Below are 20,428 nucleotides of genomic sequence, written 5' to 3'. Positions count from 1 at the left end.
AAAACAATATGTAATTATATATGTGTTTTCCGATGGTCTTAGGCGACCCCTGTGAAAGGGTCGTTCGACCCCCAAAGGGGTCGTGACCCACAGGTTGAGAACCGCTGCTCTAGCTACACCTTGGAGCTGCTGCTTCTCAATCAATGTCCTTCTCCAGGAGTCTCATCTCCATCTATTGCAGTGATGGCGAACCTTTTGAGCTCGGCGTGTCAGCATTTTGAAAAACCCTAACTTAACTCTGGTGCCGTGTCACATATAGAATTTTTTTTGATCTTTGCAACCATAGTAAAACAAAGACTTATATTTTTGATATTTATTTTATATATTTAAATGCCATTTAACAAAGAAAAATCAACCAAAAAAATGAGTTCACGTGTCCCCTTTGACATGCGTGTCATAGGTTCGCCATCACTGATCTACTGGCTGCAGACCACTTCCTGTTCACCCTGGACCACTTACCCTGAAATAAATGCTACCAGCTCCACACAGGTCTCCCCACTGAGGATAGAATTAGGCAGGACACGTGTCCTGTTAAAGTCCCTTCACTTTAGCCCTGGCATGTGTAGGATGGAGCATCATCCCATACATCAGGTTTGGGGCTTGATCCCTGGTTAGGTGTACATAGGAGGTAACCAGCCAATGTTTCTCTCATATCAATGTTTCTCTCTCTGGCTCTCTCCCTCTCCCTTTCTCTCTCTCTCTCTAAAATAAAAACATATCCCTGGGTCAGGATTAAAAAAAAAAAAAAAAAGAGTCCCTTCACTTTATTCTCATACTTATACCCTACGTTCTATGGGAGCCGGGCTTCCTGAGCAGTGGCAGTGAACCAACAGGAGTTACAGTGTGGGAGGGGAGAAATTCAAACGTGGTGCTGAATGGGGCTGTGATCACAGTTAGGAAGAAAAACACCCCAAAATTAACCCTCTCACAGGGATCCCACTTAAGGATGTTCCCTAATTCTTCGTCTAGAGTCTCTGTCCACTTAGGAGCCCTCCTTTCAGAGAATGCTTTCTTCTTGGCACAGCCATGATTCATACCCTACCAGCCCCCCCCCCCTTAGGAAAAGTGTCACCTACCCCCAAATTGGTCTTTCCCTAGGATTCACCCCTTCCTCCCATTAAGGCAATTCTAGGACTTGACTAATGCACAGCAGAGCTCTTCTCAAAATCTGGCATATGTAACCAAGAATTGCATAATGGGGGGAGGGGGTGACTTTGCATTTGGGGCACTCCAGGTCCATTCCTGACAAGTTAAAAGGCAGATGTTTCCTTTTCCCTCCTGATTATCCAGGTGGCAAAGGACCTCTCTCTCTCTCTCTCTCTCTCTCTCTCTCTCTCTCTCACACACACACACATATCCACATTTGCCAAAGACCAACCACTTGTTCTCTATCCATATTAAGGAAGAGAAACTGTTTTCTAAGTGGACACATTCCTGCCCTCACTGAGTTTGACACTTCACTATTTTTTTTTTGGGGGGGGGGGGAGGTACAACAAAGCAGTTTATTTGTGATCAGTGTTTGAGACTATACATCTGTCACAAATTTAATTTTACATAATCTGATACTCCTCTTAAACTTTGAACTGCTACAGACACTTCACTATTATGCAGAGCTGTGTCCTCTCAGACTTGTCCATCCTCCAGGCCTACCTTTTGCCCAGAGGCCTATTGGAGCATGTGCAATGATGCCAATTATCCTGCCTGTGAAAGCACACAGCCACCTAGCCCTGAATGGCTCCACTCTGGTCACACTAAAATCTAGGCCCCAGTCACAATCTGTTTTCTAGGCAGGACATCTTGATTTCTTTATCTATAAGAGGAAGGGCGGCAGTGTGAGGGTTAATTTACATTCCTGGGAAGTCCTGCCTGGGCGTGTATTGGGGGTTAGGTAGGGTTTGAGGATTTAGAAATGATAGTATGGTGGCTTTTGGCTTTTGGCTTCTTTTGGCTTCCCCACCCTCTTCCCCCAGGGCATTTTCCTGGCCTCTCTCTTTCTCCTCAGCTCCAAGCGCCCTTCTTTTGCCTCTCTAACTTGTTTCCTGAGTCCATTTCTTCTATGGCTCACTTCTTCTACCTCTAAATAAACCTTTAGAAAGTCATTCCTGGTGACTTTCTAAATCAACCTTCTCTTATAGTTTGAGTCTTGGTTCTGAATTCTTTCTTAGCCAGAACTCAAGCCCCGAGGTTGCTGAATCGAGATCCAATCATGGGTGACAATCTTCATGGCCAACAGATCTAAGAACTTTTTACCTGCTGGGCTTATTCCCAACATGGAAGTCATGGAACAGTTTGAGAAAGATAGTTACTGGAGCTCAGGAATACATTTGTGTGTGTGTGTGTGTGTGTGTGTGTGTGTGTGTGTGTGTGTGTATGTGTAGAAAGCAAATGAAGGATTTCTCTGTTTTTAAGACCTTCATACTTTTGGAATCATAAATGAAATACAAACTTATTCTGAGCACCTTCTATGCACAAGACATTGTTAACACCCTCTATTTTTATGTCACCCTTCTGTGATTCCTTGTGTATCATGACATGTCCCTTTGTGTTGCCCAAACATTTATTAGCACACTTCCTTTAACACATTCAGCTTTATATTAGAGGTCTTTAGAATTCAAGTCTTGTTTCCTCTGCACTATCTAACACTAGATCTTTCCTTAATTCCAATAATCATCAGGTCTTCGAATTGATATTTTATCAGGAACATTGACTCTCTCTCTCTCTCTCTCTCTCTCTCTCTCTCTCTCTCTCTCTCTCATACACACACAGAGAGAAATGATGGTAAGTCATGTTTATTTTAAGTTATATTATTCACATTCATAATTTCATTAGTTTTGATTCTAATTCTTTTTAGCCTTCATATTTCTTGACTAAATATGATTTTTAAAACAGTTTTTTTTTAAATCAAAGGTAGCACCCCACCTCCACCTCCTCCTCACCCTCCCTCCTGCAGCTCCACCATTTCAGTTGTGCTTATCTATACCTTGTTCCCTGTGTCCACCTGCAGGCTGAGGCCAGGTGCCAAGATGCCACTATTCTGGGCCATTGCTGGAGGTAATTGTTTCCAAATGTTTACTATCTTCGGCTTTGTGCCACCTTATCTTTCTCAGACTTGAAGGGTTGACCCCTAATTTAAATATCTTTTTTTTAAAATATATTTTATTGATTTTTTACAGAGAGGAAGGGAGAGGGATAGAGAGTCAGAAACATTGATGAGAGAGAAACATCGATCAGCTGCCTCCTGCACATCTCCCACTGGGGATGTGCCTGCAACCCAGGTACATGCCCTTGACCGGAATCGAACCCCGGACCCTTCAGTCCGCAGGCCGACGCTCTATCCACTGAGCCAAACCGGTTTCGGCTAAATATCTTAAGTATTTGAAATTCACTACATATGCATCCTAACTGAAATTCTGTCTTAAATTTTAAAAATTACATCCCCTCACCTGAAACCAATAGAGTTTTATTAACCAATGTAACCTAAATTAATTCAATACAAAGAAACAAAACAAATAAAAATTACATCCCCTTTTAAGCCTCTGACTGCATTTTGAAGGCACTTTATCAATCTTGCCCATGGTGAACAATTAATATTTTGTTTTATCAATCTCTAGTGGCTCTGAACAATAAAATCATTTGAACTTCCATAATAATCTTATTAAACGCATCTGTGGTATGAGTAACTGGCTACAGATATACATGTGATTTTTAAGTCAAAAGATCAAATTCCTTCAAGTATAATGGATGGAAACTTTACCGAGGCTATTGGAAGTTCAGACTGTAGCATCAGACAATCTGCATTGGAGAATTCTAACCCTGATTTATAAGTTGTGTGACCTTGGGCAAGTTATTTTATCTCTCCAAACTTCAGTTTCATTATCAATAAAAATGAGGAGATAAAAAGTAGTATTACTTTCCTGTGGTTGTTTGAGCATTAACTGAGATAAGGCCCATCGCACTGGCCCACAGAAAGAGCTTAGTCCATGTAACCTATCATTGTGCGGCTAGGTCCTACACCTAAACAATTCAGACATTGATTATTTCAGTATTTCTCAGGTGTAGACAGAGGACCATGTGTATTAGAATCAACACAGGTACATTTAAAAATGCAGATGCCTGGGCCCCGACACAGACTTACTGAATCATGCTTTCTTACTCTGAGGCACAGGCATCTGTGTGTTATACAACTTCCCGGAAATATGTTGAGGAGAGGCATTCTGGACTGTCCCAGGGCTGCAGGCAGATGTTTTACCTGCTGCCATCTGGGTCCCGGGGTGCTCTGTGTGAGCTGTGCTGATTGGGAGACCGGGCAGGCAGCGTCATACACTTGATCGTGTGCCAGGTGACCTGCTAGTCCAAATTTAAGAAAGATCTTAAAGATCAATTTAAGGTGGAGAGGTAATTAGTGTTGACTCACAGTAGTTATATTAGTCCTTGTCTCATATTCCTTTGTCAATCTTTTCTCATATTGGATTTAGGCAAATAGAGACGTGAAGAAAAAAACATGAAACAGGGAGGTAGACATGCTCTCTGTGAGAGCTGCAAGGTTAACTGACTTAGAAGGCAGAGGATACAAGTGGGGAATCAAAAAGAAAAAGAGTGATATCCAAGAAAGGGATTTTTTTTTGGTGCGAACTACTGCACATCTTTTGGTTCTCTGCTTTTTGTCCCTTGGGGCATGGTGCGGGTGTGTAGGGGGCTTGGTCTGTGTGAACAGATATTTGTTGACAACAGGCCAGTTTCAATTCAGTTTGAAGCTATTAAATAGTTAGTTTTGTTGGCATCTCAGAAAGGCAGTAATTGTTCTGTTTCCTTGGCACATTTACCCCACGAGGCAGGTTGCAACTTGTGCGGTTTGGCCAAGCCTTCGTGGCATCTCGAGGGAGAGGGCCATCAGCGAGTGTCATTTTGAAAGCATATCTGCCTCTAATACAAAGAGGCCCATGGAGGTGGCGGTTGGTCAGCTCCTCCCCCTGAGTCCCCAAAGAGGGGGCCTTGGAAAGCTCTTGCACAGGCATCTTTGGATCCTGTGGACAGGCCAGCCCTTCTGGGGAGCTTTGACTAGTTGTGATGGGCTGCACTTCTCTGTGTGAGGAAGTTGGGGTTTAATGGGGGATGATTCCACAGGTTCCTGAACAGTCTTTCACAAATGGTGGAGCAAACTTTTCACCATCACCAGAGAGTGAGGGAGAGTGAGTAAGAAGCATGTGCTTGTTTGTTTGTTTGTTTGTTTGTTTTATTAATGCTCACCTGAGGATATTTTTTTCCATTGCTTTTCAGAGACAGTGGAAGGGAGAGAGGGAGGGCAAGAGAGAGAGAGAGAGAGAGAGAGAGAGAGAGAAATATCAGTGTGAGAAAAACACATTGATGTGCTGCCTCCAGCACGCCCCAACCAGGTATGTGCCCTTGACCAGGACCGTTGATCCTTCAGTGCATGGGCCGATGCTCTGACCACTGAGACACACCAGCCAGGTTGAGGCATGTCTTTAATGTCCTTCAGACCCAAGTTCAGGTGCTTATTGGCTGGGTGACCTTGGGCAGGTGACTTAACCTCTCTGATCCTCATTTTGCTACCAATGCTGTGAAGATTAAACAAGATATGTGAGAAAACCCTTATGCAATTCTGGCCCACAAGAAGGGCTCAGGAAATGGCAGCTGTGGCCTGTGCCAGTGGTACCGCATTGCTGTCACTGTGCTAAACCTGAGGACACGGAAAACACTTCCCAGACTTCAATGCAGGGAGGATTTAATCCAGCACCAACAGGATTTGACAATGGGGTCTAGCATAGGCAGGTTAAGTAACTCTCTTCACCTTGAAAGACGGTTGGGCTTGTTCAAATAGATTATTCAGAGGAAGTGAATTCTGAAATTCAGTTGTAAACAACATGGCCAATCCTACAAGTCAATCTCTAAAGATGGGTGATACGTATTTAAGGATCTGAAGCAGAAATTCAGAAATATAAGGGAACAATGAATTCTAAACTTTGTGATTCATCAATTGCAAGGCAGCCCTAAGGAGAAAGAAGATCAAATATTTGCCCAGGCCCTAGCTGGTTTGGCTCAGTGAATAGAGCATCAGCCTGCAGACTAAAGGGTCCCGGGTTTGATTCGGCCAAGGGCACATGCCAGGGTTGAGGGCTCAATCCCCAGTAGGGGGTGTGCAAGAGGCAGCCAATCAATGATTCTCTCTCATCATTGATGTTTCCATCTCTCTCTCCCTCTCCCTTCCTCTCTGAAATCAATAAAAATATATTTTTTAAAAAAGAATTTATTTTAAAAAAATATTTGCCCAGAAAGTTTACAAAACAATACTTTGGAAATAAAAAAGATTATCTTCAGGTTAACATTGCTGTAGGGAAGATGTGCTTTTTGGTCATATTAATATTTCATTGCCTAATGTTACATACAAAAAAGCGAATGATTCATAAATGTCTTTCTCTGATGTTGCTCCAAGATGTACATATGCCCTCAATTAAAGGGGAGGGGGATTTTCACTTTTCCAACATCACAGCTGTGTCTATTCCTTGTCCCCATGGGTGAAACCAAGGCACCTCACCACATTAAAATCATTTTAAATTCACGAGTAAATAAGATTAGACTACTGGAGAATAATTAGTGATTTCCAGAAGTAAATGATATTATTCAAACCAATGGAAACTATTACTCAAATATTTAAAAAAATGAGCCAACATTTAATAATACAAAATTATTTATTAGTAAAAAAAAAATTAGAATTTGTTCATTATACAGAAAAGTAAAACCATTAAATGCTCCCTACAAAACTTTTCACTGGAAGCGTACAGAGTAGGAGTAGTGCCCTGACCGGGTCTGAGGACTTCATGTCAATGCCTAAGTCAGCGCCAGAAAATGCAAAATGGTGACCTGTAACCTGCACCTGTGATGTTTTGTTCACAGGTTGCGTATTTCAAGTTCTCATTTGGCGCGACAGAAAGACAGACGTATGCACGCCATGCTCCAGGTTAATGAAACTCTATGAGCTGTAGCAGACGTCACAGTTTGTTTCCCGCAGGTAGAAATCATTGCCTGCTGCTGCTGAGGGATCCAGGTTCACACAGTCCGTGCCCGGACAGGAAAAGTACTCGGACGCTCTGAGGGTGGCCAAGTGTTCTGCCTCGCAGGACACACAGTAGCAGCCTGAGGTCGGGGCTGGGAAGAAGCAGTCGTATTGGGCATGGGAGGGCAAGTGAGGGTAGGAGTAGTCTTCTGAGGGATAGCCACAGTTTCTGTTGTCCAGAGAAGGGGTAGGATTGTAATTCTCCGGAGTGTATGAAGGCAGATGAGCCGGTGAGTAACTGAAGTCTAAGGACCCAGAGAGAGTGGAGGAATCTGAAGGTGTCCCTGGGGCCTGGGGAAATAAAAACCAACGAACAAAGAGCTTGAGAACTTAGGCAGGATTAAAAGGACTGAAAAGAGTGGATTTAAGAACTCCGAGTAAGAACATTAGGGGTAAAGAAACAAAAACACCCAACCCAACCCAAGTCTGCAGAAGTAATTTTATTTGCTGATTGCGTGATTTCATGACGCCACATTCTGTATTTACCTACTTCTTTCCCAACAATAAATTGACTTGCTTCACTGGCTTCCTTTGTTGTAACCATACTTTAGAGGATGCTTTGTCCTTAAGCCACATAATCCCATTGTGCTTCAAGTCACCTGCTCGCCAGCCCCCGCTGTGGGCCACAATATAAGCTCTGGGCACAATGTCAGCTGCAGGTGGCACCATGGACGCTTCTCCACGCCCTTGGCTGTGAACACACTCGGGTAGAGCTGGGGCCTTCAATGATCCAGTGTCTGGGAGACTCCAAGACGCGCAACTACTCTTGTATTCTCTAAAGTTTTGTCCCTTGATGCGAAAGGTACTTTTCTCTTAAGCAGGTCTACAGTTGTTACTGAGGAAGCCTAACTTGGAAGCTGGGCAGGAGCTGGGTGACTGGGGGCCCTGTACGCATATTCTGTGGAGTTCATTTCCCACCCCCTTAAAATTTAGTCTGATACCTACACAGACATTTGACAAACGGAAATAAAAAATGATTTCCATCAAAACATGTACTGTTACGGTTTAAAAAAAAATCTATGAGTGTCTACGCAACTTCTAAAACAACTGGTATCCTACTAAAGCAAGCCTTACGCATTTTAAATAACCTATTTTTAAATGTTTGAGGTTCATCCGGAATGGACCATCCACATTGTTCAAGTATTAGAGCTTCATTTTTCCTAACCATCTCAAACTCAAATGGCTCTTGTGCCTAAACCAGACCAAAAGAACGAGTTAATAGAGTCAATTCAATGTCAAAATTAAAACGAAACGCACTTATCAAAATGACAGTTTGGTACTCCATAGATGTGGCCTTGATTCCATTTTCAAGAACCCCTGAATTCAAGGGCCGTTTTTTAAATCAATGATTTCCAATTAGGAGATGTCTTAATTTTAAAGTTTATAAACATTGCATGTATATTTCCCCACAGTAGCATGGGAAATGTGTGGTTATTTCTACTTCCAATGAATTGTGAATGGTTCTTTGCTTGCTTCCTGGATGATTTCCTTGTTGACAGTGTTTGTATGCTTTCTCAGGAGACAATGCAAACATTCTCACAACGCATTATAACCTATATAATGAGCAATAAACAGGTTTTGTTAAGAACTGTGCTAATTACCAGGCTCTGGTTGAAGCAGAAGGGGGCGGCCTGGAAGCTGTCCGGGAAGTAGTGTGGAGCACTCTGCGTGGAATTGAGCAAAGGGTCCAGGTGTGTCTCTGTCTGAAGGTAGGAATCCAAGATCTGGTCGAGGCAGCTTGGGTTTTCTTCACAAGAAACACAGCTGGGAAATTCTCGGGGTTGAAAGTAATTAGGTGTGGAAGAAACCGACTCAGGTTCAAAATACACTAGAACAGAAAGGAAAAAGATTTTTTTCTGCTTAAAATTTGCAGTTACGCATTTGAATGAAGTTCTATGCTACATTCTGAATATCTGCTACCCCTAAGGGGAAAGGGGGCTTATGAAGTTCCAGAAAGGTAAACAGTCAGGCAATTTGGATTTTTTAGTTGCCTTAGCTAATTCAAGTTTCATTGGAATGCATCTGGTTAATAATATGAACACTGGCTGTGAATGTGGCTAGGGCTAAAAAAAAAGGATGGGGATCCAACCTGGGTTTAACTGCCTCAGAGAATAATGGCTCATGCCTGCACTTTCTTGGACCATGAAAGCATCCACATTCAGCCCCTACCTGCAGTTCATGTCAAGCACTCATCTCTGAAGCAGCCAGAGTTGTTAGGAAAACTGCTGGTGTCATGGGAAATAATTCTCTTGATTTAGGGTTAATACATTCCTACACTTTTCACACTTACTAAGTTACTTAAATTCCGAGCAAGTTTTAAAATAGAAACCAGAACATACAGGACAAATTAGTATTACTTGCTCTAAATTACACAAAGCAAAAAATATTTTCTTAGTGTTAACCTGATAATGGAATTAAAATAAGTTGTTAAATACCAAACAAGAATAATTCTGAAACCGTGACTCCTTTTCCGTTTTAGGATTGATAGGCCCGATTTGTGGTTATTAATCTAAAAAATGCTCAAAGAAGAGAGGTTTAGAGTGTGTCCATCAATGGGATTCTTTGAAGTCTTAAGGTTCCTGTGAGGTTAAGTGAAAGTGGCAAATTCAGGGGTGAGCTACCATAAGCAGGTTTCCTTGTCTATGAACTCTTTAAGCTCTTAGCTGTTGAGTGGCATAGGTAGGAGTGTTTATGTAGTAGAGTTATTCGCATTGGGCTGAGAAAACTTTCCGCTGTTTGAATTGCTTTCTGGGAAGACAGAAGGGGAGGGAAGCCCCTGTCGGCTAGATTCTAGGACCTCAGAGTGTTCTGTATTCCATCTAACGGCATGAGACAAAAGACAAGTTTCTAAAAACAAATCTGATCTTTTCATCTAGTTTAGTTACTTGGAGATGGGGAACTGGAATGAATGAGAAGAATAGAGTCAGGATAGAGTAGAGAGGAAAGAAGAGACAGTTCAGAAAGAAGAAAACATTTGCACTTGTTTGCTTGCGGGGCTTCCATCTGGAGTCACTATGCCTTTTGCACTTTCTGATTGGTTGGATTGCAATTAAATGGTGGTGCCTATCTTAACCCCTGAATCAAGCATTGAAAGACTTTCGAGATGCACTTTTGAAAGAGTGTTGGAGGGAACTGTAATGCTGCTGTACTGACCTGCAGAAGGTGGTGTGACTGGATCTGAAAGGTGGGCACTGTTCCCTCCGGACAGCTGCCAAAGCAAGAATACAACCATCAAGCAAAGCGAAATGAGAGCTCCACACAGGGAAAGCTAAGACATTTTGATCTGAACTGTGTTGCCTTCTGCTCTAAGGTAAGCTAGATTCTTTCTTCTAAAAAAAGTTACAAGACAACTGATCTGATATGTATTTTTTAGTTTTAATTTTTAGGTTTGCTTGGGGATTTTTTCTAATATCAGATTCTCCCACTTAAAATGTAAAGGCTATTTATTCATTTTGATAAAAACTCAATTTATATGATTTTGATATACAAGAAATGTAACAATTCAAGAAAACCCAGTAAAGACCCGTTCAATTAAACCATTCAATATGAAATTAATTTAATCCCAACTTTTATTATTTAGTCAATCATTTCCTTCAAAACTTTCATATAATATCTGGCTACTTAGCTAGGGATTTGTTTTCCCCAAAGGACACAACTCCTAATTTTGTTAATCCTGGATATTTCAAAATATTCTCATGATCTTACCAACTATGAAATACTAAAAGTTATATAAAATATATTTTTTTCTTAAAGCTGAAGTCATTGAGTTGGATCCTATCTATATTCTAGTTAATGGTCAAGAAATATTGCAACTCTGTATGTTTTTTACTCATTTTTATAAAAGTAGCTTTTTTCACTATTATAAATACTTGAAGTTTATGAGACTGTTCCTTTTAATCATTGAAAGTAAAGCAGCCTGTATCTTCCAGTTGAATTGATAACTTTACCAACCGAGTAATTTAGGATTTGTTATTATTATTTCTTTAGGTTTCAGGTGCTGGCTTTAACGTTTAAAGGGACCAGCTTTGCTCTGTGATTCACCGCACCTCTCTCTCGGGTTCCAGGGTGTGCTCACTCCCACACACAGAGGCACTGGGAGAGCGCCGCCAGCCACGGCTGAAACAGGAGGTGGTGTTAATTTTGAAAGCGATCCATGCTGTAATGTCATGAACCAGGAAGCTGGAATACTTCACCAGCTTTTCATGCAAATATTTGGCTGCAGCTTGAGCTAAAGGACTTGAAAGGAGTGGGTTTAAAAACTGCTTCATTGTAGGGCTCTCATTAACCCCATCCCTGCCCCCCCCCTGCCCCATGGTCTGTTTGTCTGCCTCCCCACCTTATCTCCCTCAGGTATGTTTACAATATCCTACTTGATATTATCTTTCTAGTCATGGGTTCACTTTCTACTTTGCTCCAAGAGTACAAAGAAAGGCACCCTTCTCTTAGATTTCAAACAGTGCAAAAATCCACAATCTACAATTTAAAAAACACATCAAGGCTGTTAAGAAATTAATGGTTAAAAAGGGGTAAATTATATATTTCCATAAGTACTAGCTCAAGTTCCCCCTTATCCTAAAGGTAAAAGAAGTGTGTGCGTGTGTGTTTGTGTGTGCGTGTGTGTGTGCGTGTGTGTGTGTGCACGTGCCCACGCTCCCTGGGCTGTTTGCAAATTGATCTGGCCTGGCCAAAATCAGTTTTTTGAAAAGTCAAATTTACAAATACTGCATGCACACGTTTCTCCTGGCACTGTTTGAGACCCTGATATTTATCTCAGTCTATAACTTCCATTCACAATTGCCTTCTTGAAATTTCAAATTGTGGATACCACTGATTCTATGACAACTGAAGATACATTTCTTCCTGCTTTGTATATTTTATAAAATTAACTCTCTCCTTGGCTTAAAGCTCCCTAGAGCTATCCTTTAACCACTGAACAACTTGGAGATCATCTCTGTGAAGCCAGAAGTCTACACAAAGAAGCAGGCACACGTTATCCCCTCGTATCCGCTCTACGTGCCTCCTGAGCATACCTTCACAGCTTTCCTGGAATCCCAGATCCTTCTGATGGCTCCCACGGAGGGACTGTACGTCTGGCTCTCGTAATTAAATCATCTGTGTGGTGCTACGCTTGCCTATGAGGGCATGGGCGGATGTACTATGCAAGCAACCTCTGCAAGGCACTAGTTTGGAAGTACTGCTTTATTATTTATTGGGGGTGGGGTGGGGTGGGGGGAGGAAGGGGGGTTGAGAAAAACTTAGATAAGTCAAACATCTCCAGGGAACAGATCATGGTTAGATACACAAGCGAAATGCTTAACCCTTGCTTTCCTTCCTGCAGCTAGCTAACAGGGGAACAGTGGCCAACCAACCTGCAAGAGGCCAACAGCAATAACATTGCCATGGACTTCTCTAGGTGCAGCTGAAGCAGAATTCTACCATGTACCAAAGCTCCATAATGAAAGATTACATTTTGTTATGAACGTCTTGATGATTTTTCTCCCCTCCAGAAGCATTTCCCAGCTCCCTTGATCCCAGTTTTATTAATTTTATAATTATTTCTGAATTGAAGGGGTTGGTGGTTGAGGTTGCCAGACTCCTGCTCAGCACAGCTGGATCTGCATAAAGATGAATTTAGGGAACTAATAGGTGGGAAGTGTGTGTGTGTGTGTGTGTGTGTGTGTGTGTGTGTGTGTGTGTTTAAGAATAAGAAGACCTCGGTTCTATTTTTAGCTCTGTCATCAGTGACTGCAAGACTTTGAATTTCAGCTGTAATAGAGGCATACAAATCCCTGATCTACTTACCTCCCCTGGTTATTGTAAGAACTAAATGAAATGAGGGTGCAAACAATGCTTTAAAAGAACCGCTGTAAAGTCCTCTACAAGCAGAAGGAGGCTTTATTGTGTTAGCTGAAATTCTGCATATGGAGGTAATAACTTCGCCAGGAAATTTAAAATGTGTGCTCCACGTGCCATATCACAGCAAGCTCACACCTGAACCTCTAAACTCTGAGCAAAGGCGGATCAACATTACTGGAAAGCTGGCTTTCAAGCTTTGGTTGTAATTTTACTGTAGTTGCTTTTCACAAATAATAGTGAGAGCTAACATTAACTGAGCACTTACTCCATGACAAGCTCTCCACTAAGTGCTTTATATGCAATAACCCATTTAACCTCACAAAATCTTAGTACCTCCAGTTTAAAGGTGAGAAAACTGAGGCAAGAGAGGCGGAATAACTTGTTCAGGGGATACACACCACAGAGGCACTGAGATCTGAACCCAGTCCACTGGCTCTAGAATCTGTGCTCACCACCCCTACATCATTTGCCTCTTCCCACAAAAGCCCATTTCATGAAGTTGTGCGCGGCACACAGAGAGTACCAGGCACAACACCTGTTGTGGGGCAGATGCCAATAAGCTGGAGACAGCAGCAATGCTGATCCTGGCAATATGGGTCCCAGCTGCCAGGTCCTACACACACATCTAAACCAACCCACAAGCAATTGTACAATCAAAGGTGCTCAGTGACGAAGTTCCCTTTCTTGGAGGATAACCCGACTTACTTTCTTTGGGTTTGCCATTGCCCTGAGAGCTCCTGGCAGGACTATCTGCTTAGAATGTATATAAGTGGCAGGGGACTCTTGAGTGTCCAGATTCATCTCGCGATAATTACGTCTTAATGAGGTGGTTCTACATTCCAAGCTGTCTCCCCTAAGGAGACATGACCCCTTTCTGTTGGAAACTTTTAGTGACTGTTGATTAAAGATAAATGAGCTCAGAGGCTGGGTTCCAGAAGAATGAGGAGGGAGGGGGTCTGTTCCACAGGGATTCTATCCTTGAAGGGAGATATGGGAGAGATGTTCTTTGCATTTGGGAGGGCACATCCACTGTCTTCCTACCAGAGTAACAACCTACTTACCTGCTGGCTACTCCTCTCCCTACACAGGGTCAGCAAACCCTTCCTACTCAATTAGGGTCAGTGAGGGATGGGCTCCCCAAATCCTGAGCCCCTCGACAGACCACAGCTGCTCTTTGTGGCTTCCTGTGGTGAACTAGGATGAAGCCCGGGCACCAAATTTATGAGACCAGCTGAGGAAGGCAGGTCTGGGGGTGGTGCCTGGGGCCTGGGGTGGCCTCTATACCTTCCCAGATGCAGGTTGAATGGGGTCTAAGAAGAGTTGGGAGTAAGTGAAGGGTTTATGCTTACGGTTCCCCCCGAGGCTGCCTGGTGAGCCCTTCTCTGCTGCAGCAGCTCCTTCACCGTGATCTTCACACGGACACCTTGATACACTTTCGGTTTTTCTGGGGAAAGACAACTGAGTCAGTGGTCAAGTGTGGGGTTGGGTGTCGGGCTGGGGTCTGGAGGTCCTCTTTATAGACCGTGGCATCTGAGGCCAGGTTTTTAGGGTTGGAGAACACATAGAGAATGCTAAAAGACAAGTGGGAAAGCCACTCTAATTGTCAAACTTGAAGGGGTGAAGGAAGAGAGCCAGGAACATACGGAAATCCGTTCGGCCGCCCACCTCAGGTTGGGTCCTATGCCTAGACCAATAGCACACAGGATTTTCTGTGCAGGAACGTGGAGATCAGGCCAGGGGAGCTCACCATCTTGGCTAAATTGGGGATACCTGGGCCCAGCCCGCTGGCCTGGGAGAGGGTATTATGGACCAGAAAGGGACCTGGCGCTGGTGCAGGGATGCTCTGTGACCTGTGGCGGCCCGACCTAGTCCACCCCACTCCGATGCACCCAGCGGTGCGCCATCTGAGTCCCTTCCTTCTCCACCAGGCCAGGTGTGGCTTCTGGGGAGGCTCCGACCTCTACGTGCCCTTGGTCTGGAAGCCAGCGGGGCCGGCTGTCAGGTTGAGCGAGCCTTGTCCTTGGGCCGGCGCGGGACCTGCCGGTCTGAACCCAGTAAAGGGCTCAGGCGCTGGGAACTCCGTCCCTCCCTTCCACCGATCATTTTCTTCTGCCTCCCCTCCCTCGCCCCCTTCCTCCGCCTTCCCCGCTCTCCATCTTCTCCTCCTCCCTCCTCAAGTCCCGCTCCTGCGCTCCCCTTCCTCCCGGCTCTCCCCACCCACTCCCTCTCTGGGGCAGGCATTTCTCCGCCGCGCGCGGAGGCTCCGAGCCGAGCCCGCGCAGCGCGAGTTCCGGGAAAGCGGTGCGGGGATCCCAGCGATCGCGCACTCGGCTGGGAGGTCGAGCTCGGCAGGGGCCGCCCCCGGGGCGGCCGGCCGGGCGGACAGCTCCCGGGCCGCGGGGCCAGCCGAGCGCGCCGGCGGGCGGCGGGAGGGAGCCCAGCGCGCCGGGAGCGGGCAGCCGCGGCCCCCGCCCCGGCCCCGCCGAGCCGCAGTGAGTAGGTCGGGCCGGGCTGTCAGGTCGCGCCGGGCCGGGCAGGCCGGGCTGGGGACCGTTCCCGGCCGGGAGTGGCCGCAGGAGCGGGGCGCGACTCCGACTCCGACCTCCACTTTGGAGCGAGCGCCCGGGAGTCGCCGGGGAGGGGCCGGGCCCCGCGATCTCGGCGGCCGCGCGGCCAGCCCGGGCGCCGGGCGACAGTGCCAGGTCGCCAGCGCCTCGCCTGGTCGTTGCGAAGACCGCAACGGGTCGGCAGGCAGCCCCCAGGTCAGGTCCCGGGAGCTAGGGGTCTCCCCAGGAAGGGAGGGTGCGCTCCTGGTCGCCCAGACCCCGGGAATCCGCGCCCCGCCCGCAGGGCGTGGGGGCCGCGTCCGCCCTGCGTCCGGTCTCCCCCGCGATTTCCTCGCCGTGTTTGCGGCTCCGCGGGCTGCGGGCGCGGCTCGGGGTCGCCCTGGGGCCGCCGCCGCAGTTGAGCCCTGTGCGCCCGCACGTCCCTGCTCCCGTCCCGGGCTCACCGTGAGCCTCTAGCTCCCCCCGCCGCCGCTTTTGGGCGCGCAGAATCCGGGCCGCGAAGTCCCCGGGTCACAACTGTGGCAAAATAGAAGGGCGGGTGGGGGGCCGGGATCGGGGTACGCAGCCGTCCGCAGCAGCTAACTGGGCATCTGGGCCTCTGCTCTGGGGAGCAGGCGCCGAGTGGGAGCGGCCACAGTGTGGCCCGTGCCCTCTCCGGATCCCCGGCACACCCTTGTATGCTCTGACTTTGTGCCTCTCTGTTCTGTGCAGGAAAAGCGGTGGAAATACACCCAGAAAAAAGGCCCCTGGCCCGCGTGACCCTACCCCGGAGAAGCAGCCGAGTTACCCGACATGCTGGTCAGCAGGAGCTGGGTCTGTGGCTGGATGCAGCAGCTGCAGGGACTCAGCGCCTAGGATGGCTCCTGTGCAAGGAGAGAAGCAGAGATGCAACATTTTTAAAGTTTCACAAAGCATTCAGTTGCATCCAGGTTCCTGGAGCAGAAGACAAACAGAATTAATGTTTTATACCTTCGGGTATAGGTTTGAGTTTTTTCCCCCTCATGCCAAGTATTTAAAACCTCTAGAAACCCATGATTTGACAATCAATGATTGCGCGGTACTTTCAATTTGAATATTCAAAGGCTTAACAAAATGGACTATCTTCTGCAGAAATCCTGCACACAGGCACCCAACAGAGAGTCCAGAGAAACAGGGAATGAGACCTCTTTGGGTCCTGACCCTTGCTTTTACTCTATTTTGAGCATTTTGCCCACCTTCCCCCAGACAGAGCAGGAGTGCTCAAAGATGCCCTGTATTTCTGCCTCAAAGGCAGCTCCAGGAACCCCGGGTGACTTAGGCTGTCCTTCATGTGCACCTGAGCCAGACTGGCCGGCCAGACAGATCGCCACATCCCAAATTTGTATTTTAAGGGGGAAATCTTACATTTCGGGGAATGAACATGACAGCCAGTAGGTGTGGCATAGCAAGGTGTCACTCTGGGCCCAGCTTGCAGGCCAGAGATCGAACAGAGGCCTTCGCTCTGCTCCTTTTGACCCCTCCTGGCCATGTGCAGGCTTCCCGGCCCTTTTGTCTGCTCTCTGGCTGGGCCCCAAACAGTGGGGTTTCGGCCCAGAATGCCTGCCCGTTAACACCCTTTGCTCCCCCTTAACGTGCTGGGCTGCCCATGGCCTGGCAGCCTGGAGATTTCCTGAGGCTGGTGGTTTCTTCATGGTGAAGTCCCCTCTTCTCCCCCTTTTCCTCCCTCTGGAGCATCCCTGCTGGTTTGCTGCAGGAGCTAGTGTTTAGGAATGACAATACGCTTGGCTCCTGCTCATTTTAGCTGAAAGGACATGATGGACTCAAGCTTCACACTTTGGGGTGAGAGGTGGGAAGGAGGTGGTCCAGGCCCGAGCCCCTCACAAATGACCTGGGACTGTGTTGGGTCATCTTCTCCAAGCACTTCCGGTGCCTCTTCTGTGTGACTGGGAAGCTTGAAGGCAGCTGTGGTTCAGGGAGGGAGAGAGTGCCAGGCCCAGCCCTCTCCTAGCCCCTGAGGGGAGGGGAGGCACTGGAAGACAGAAGCAGGGTGGGAGTCCCTTGAGGCCAGGCCAGGCTAGGGGCCTGGGTCTCTGCTGTGTCCCCTGAGTTCTCTGAAATGCCAAAGTGGCATTGAGATGCCCTCAAATGTGTCTATACCGGGTGGAGCATAAGGCAATGGGACCAGGGCGCTCTGAGTGACAACACACCGGAGTCTGTGATGGGTAGGCATTGCTTGACAGCTCACACCTTGTCTCTGGGAGGGGCCAGGACTGCGAACACCTGAGGTGGCACTGGGAACCCGAGGACAGAACAGCTGGAATCTGTAACAGCTTCTGCAGCCTCTTTCTCCGCAGGCCACCGCTGTGTCCTGAGTTTCCCTGCCGGGAGTCTGGCTGGAGACCAGACTCAGGAGCAGGGGAGAATAATTGAGAGCCTCAGTTCCTATCTCCAGTCCTGCCCTGCCCCACCCTGCCAGGAATGGCAAACAGCTGGGAATTCGGGACGGTTTCATCCTCATAGCTTTTCCATTATTTCTTTTGTCATCTACCTCTTTGTTTCACACTTATTTTTTGGTTTGCTTTTAAAAATCTTCCTCTTTGTCGTTTGGCCTGTTTGTTTATTTTCTCCCCTGAATATCATTTTGTCTTTCTTCCTGTGGCTGCTTTCCTCCATTTCTTGCCTGCATTGATTGTTTTCCTCCCTGGCTCCCTGTGTGTGTCTGTTGTCCCCTGTACTGAGGTGCTGTCTCACTTCTTTTTTTGTTTTGTTTGTTTGTTTATATATAATATATTTTTATTGATTTCAGAGAGGAAGGAAGAAGGTGAGAGAGATAGAAACATCAATGATGAGAGAATCATTGATTATCTTCCCCTTGCAGGCCCCCCACTGGGGATGAAGCCCACAACCCGGGCGTGTGCCATGTCCAGGAATCGAACCTGGGACCTCCTGATTCATAGATCGATGCTCAACCACTGAGCCACGCCGCCTGGGCTGCTGTCTCACTTCTACAGACTCAGTCTCCTTCCTCCTTTCCTTCCATGTGGAGATGGACAGGGTTGGCAGGAGACCACAGGTTCCCTTGGCAACATCACTGAAGTTGATGCTGATGTTTGGTTGCCCTGCGGAGAACGCAGGCAGCGCTGGTGAGAGATGAGCTCCTTGGAAGTCACCGAATCTGTAGGGACAGTGATGAGCTCTGTCCTTTTGCCAGGAAGCTGCTGCCTGAGCGATGGCAGCGTTTTGGGGGCTTGAGGGCTGGCACCTGCTACTGGGATAGAGGTTCCTGGGCTGTTGCTGCCCAGCAACTTCAGACAACTGGGTTTCCTCAGGCCTGGGCCCTATTTTGAGGAAAGAAGTCCCCATTTTTTAGCCCAATATTAAAGGATTTTAGTTTCTGCTGTTTCTATAATGGCAGACCCCACCCCACATATTCAACAGCCAAACACCAGGCTTGTGGGCATAAGGGAAAATCCTTTCTAGACATGTCCCGCAACTCTCTTCTAGACCTGCCCTTGCCACGAAGCCAGGAGCCACCAGGTCTGCCTTGAGACCCCAGAGAGTTGGATGTTCCTCACAGGAGACCTTTTTAAAAATTGTCATCTATTGAGTGTCGATTGGATGCCAGACACTGTCTTGTATAGTCTCACCATCTCACAAATGAGGGAACAAGCACAGAGGGGCAACATGCCCACGGTTATTGAGCATAGACACGGCAGGACTGGGACTCAAACTGGGATATGCCTGAGGCTGAAGCCCTTCTACCCGACCTTTTACAGCACAGGCTTTCAAACCTTCGACATCAGCCCACAATGAGAAATCCATTTTGCTTGTTCACTTACTATATCTCGAACAATACCTCCATATTTATAAAACGAACCTTTCATGGAACAGTGTACCCCTATGTACACAAGACACTGAACACTTCTATTCCATCCCATCTTTTCCATTTCGTTCTATTTATGAAAAGCCTATGTTGGTTGGGAGTCACTAAGGTAGTTTAATGGCCCACTAATTCGTAGGGACGAACGTTGGAAAGATACTGCCTACAGGACATGCAAGCACATGTGTGCGTGTATGCATGTGGAAGTGTTGTGGTGTGCTGTGTGTTTCACTGACCGGTGTGCGAGGAGACTAAGGCAGTGCAGCAGACTGGCTAGAGCAGCAGTCGCCAACCTTTCAGACCTCACGGACCACCTGTGTTCTGCGGACCACCGGTTGGTGACCACTGGACTAGAGAGTATTCTGTAAACCAGGACACCAGAACCCTAAGAAGATACTGGCTAGAAGGGAGGGTGAGCTGTTAATTATGCTAATTGCAGTTTGCGCTTCTCAGACTGGGAACTCTTCCCTCTCCCTGGGGCACAGTCGGTCACCTCTAAGGTGTCCTGATAATAATTTTAGGGTCTTAATACAAGGCTGAAAAATAGTGTGGAGTTTCAACAGGTTCACTTGCTTAAATATATAGCACAGGGTCCTGATGTTTAGATGTTGGAAGGGATCTTTTTGGTACTGAGGGACTAAGTCTTTTGCCAGCGTCCCTGCTGGTGGTCATCCAGCCCCAGGCTCCCTCCATTGCTTGCTGGGCTGCTGGCCCCCCATAGACGAGTGGTGAGGAAATGGAAGCTTGCTATTTATCAGGCAACCTGTCCTACTATTAGATTGCTTTAAATATAATGATCATTGATCTAGTCAACAATCAATTAGGTATTAACTGAGCACCAACTATGTACCAGGCATGGTATCGAGTACCAGGAAAGCAAAGATAAGTAAGCCCTGCTTTCTGTCATCAACCGCTCTGTGAGTGAGTAACATGGGCTAACTCTTTCCCACTTCCACCCTCCTGCTTCTTCACCAGGGCTTTGTTTGGTCATTCACTGCTTCATTCATTCATTCATTCATTCATTCATTCATTCATTCATACATTCAACAAGCATATACTGATTATCTGCTCTGA

The 20,428-nt window shown here is 46.6% G+C and overlaps 1 protein-coding gene and 1 long non-coding RNA gene across 2 annotated transcripts; one reads left to right on the top strand and one right to left on the bottom strand.

Annotated features, from left to right (window-relative positions):
• Nucleotides 1-6,722: 6,722 nt before the first annotated feature.
• POU2AF3 (POU class 2 homeobox associating factor 3) lies at nt 6,723-17,530 on the bottom strand. The gene is made up of 5 exons (XM_059708025.1): nt 16,283-17,530; nt 14,278-14,372; nt 10,226-10,280; nt 8,674-8,900; nt 6,723-7,363 (listed from the first exon to the last, which is right to left on the bottom strand). Exons 1-5 carry the CDS (start codon nt 16,287-16,289, stop codon nt 6,989-6,991), a joined length of 759 nt encoding a protein of 252 aa, XP_059564008.1. The 5' UTR covers nt 16,290-17,530; the 3' UTR covers nt 6,723-6,988.
• Nucleotides 9,766-13,901, top strand: LOC132240613 (uncharacterized). Its single transcript, XR_009454360.1, has 3 exons — nt 9,766-10,382; nt 11,978-12,156; nt 12,411-13,901. It is a non-coding gene; the product is annotated as an uncharacterized LOC132240613 (long non-coding RNA).
• Nucleotides 17,531-20,428: the final 2,898 nt, after the last annotated feature.

The sequence above is a fragment of the Myotis daubentonii genome, chromosome 9 (genome assembly GCF_963259705.1).
Source record: "Myotis daubentonii chromosome 9, mMyoDau2.1, whole genome shotgun sequence".
Classification (NCBI taxonomy): Eukaryota; Metazoa; Chordata; class Mammalia; order Chiroptera; family Vespertilionidae; genus Myotis; species Myotis daubentonii.
The sequence above is the reverse complement of the archived record's forward strand: the minus strand, read 5'-3'. Positions and strand labels throughout refer to the sequence as shown.

Excerpts from the sequence above, each read along its gene's own strand:
- POU2AF3 (XM_059708025.1), bottom strand. Across the intron at positions 10,281-14,277 it reads AGGCAGCCTCGGGGGGAACC|CTGTCCGGAGGGAACAGTGC; the intron begins GTAAGCATAAAC and ends TTGCTTTGGCAG. Across the intron at positions 7,364-8,673 it reads TCTGCTTCAACCAGAGCCTG|GCCCCAGGGACACCTTCAGA; the intron begins GTAATTAGCACA and ends TTATTTCCCCAG.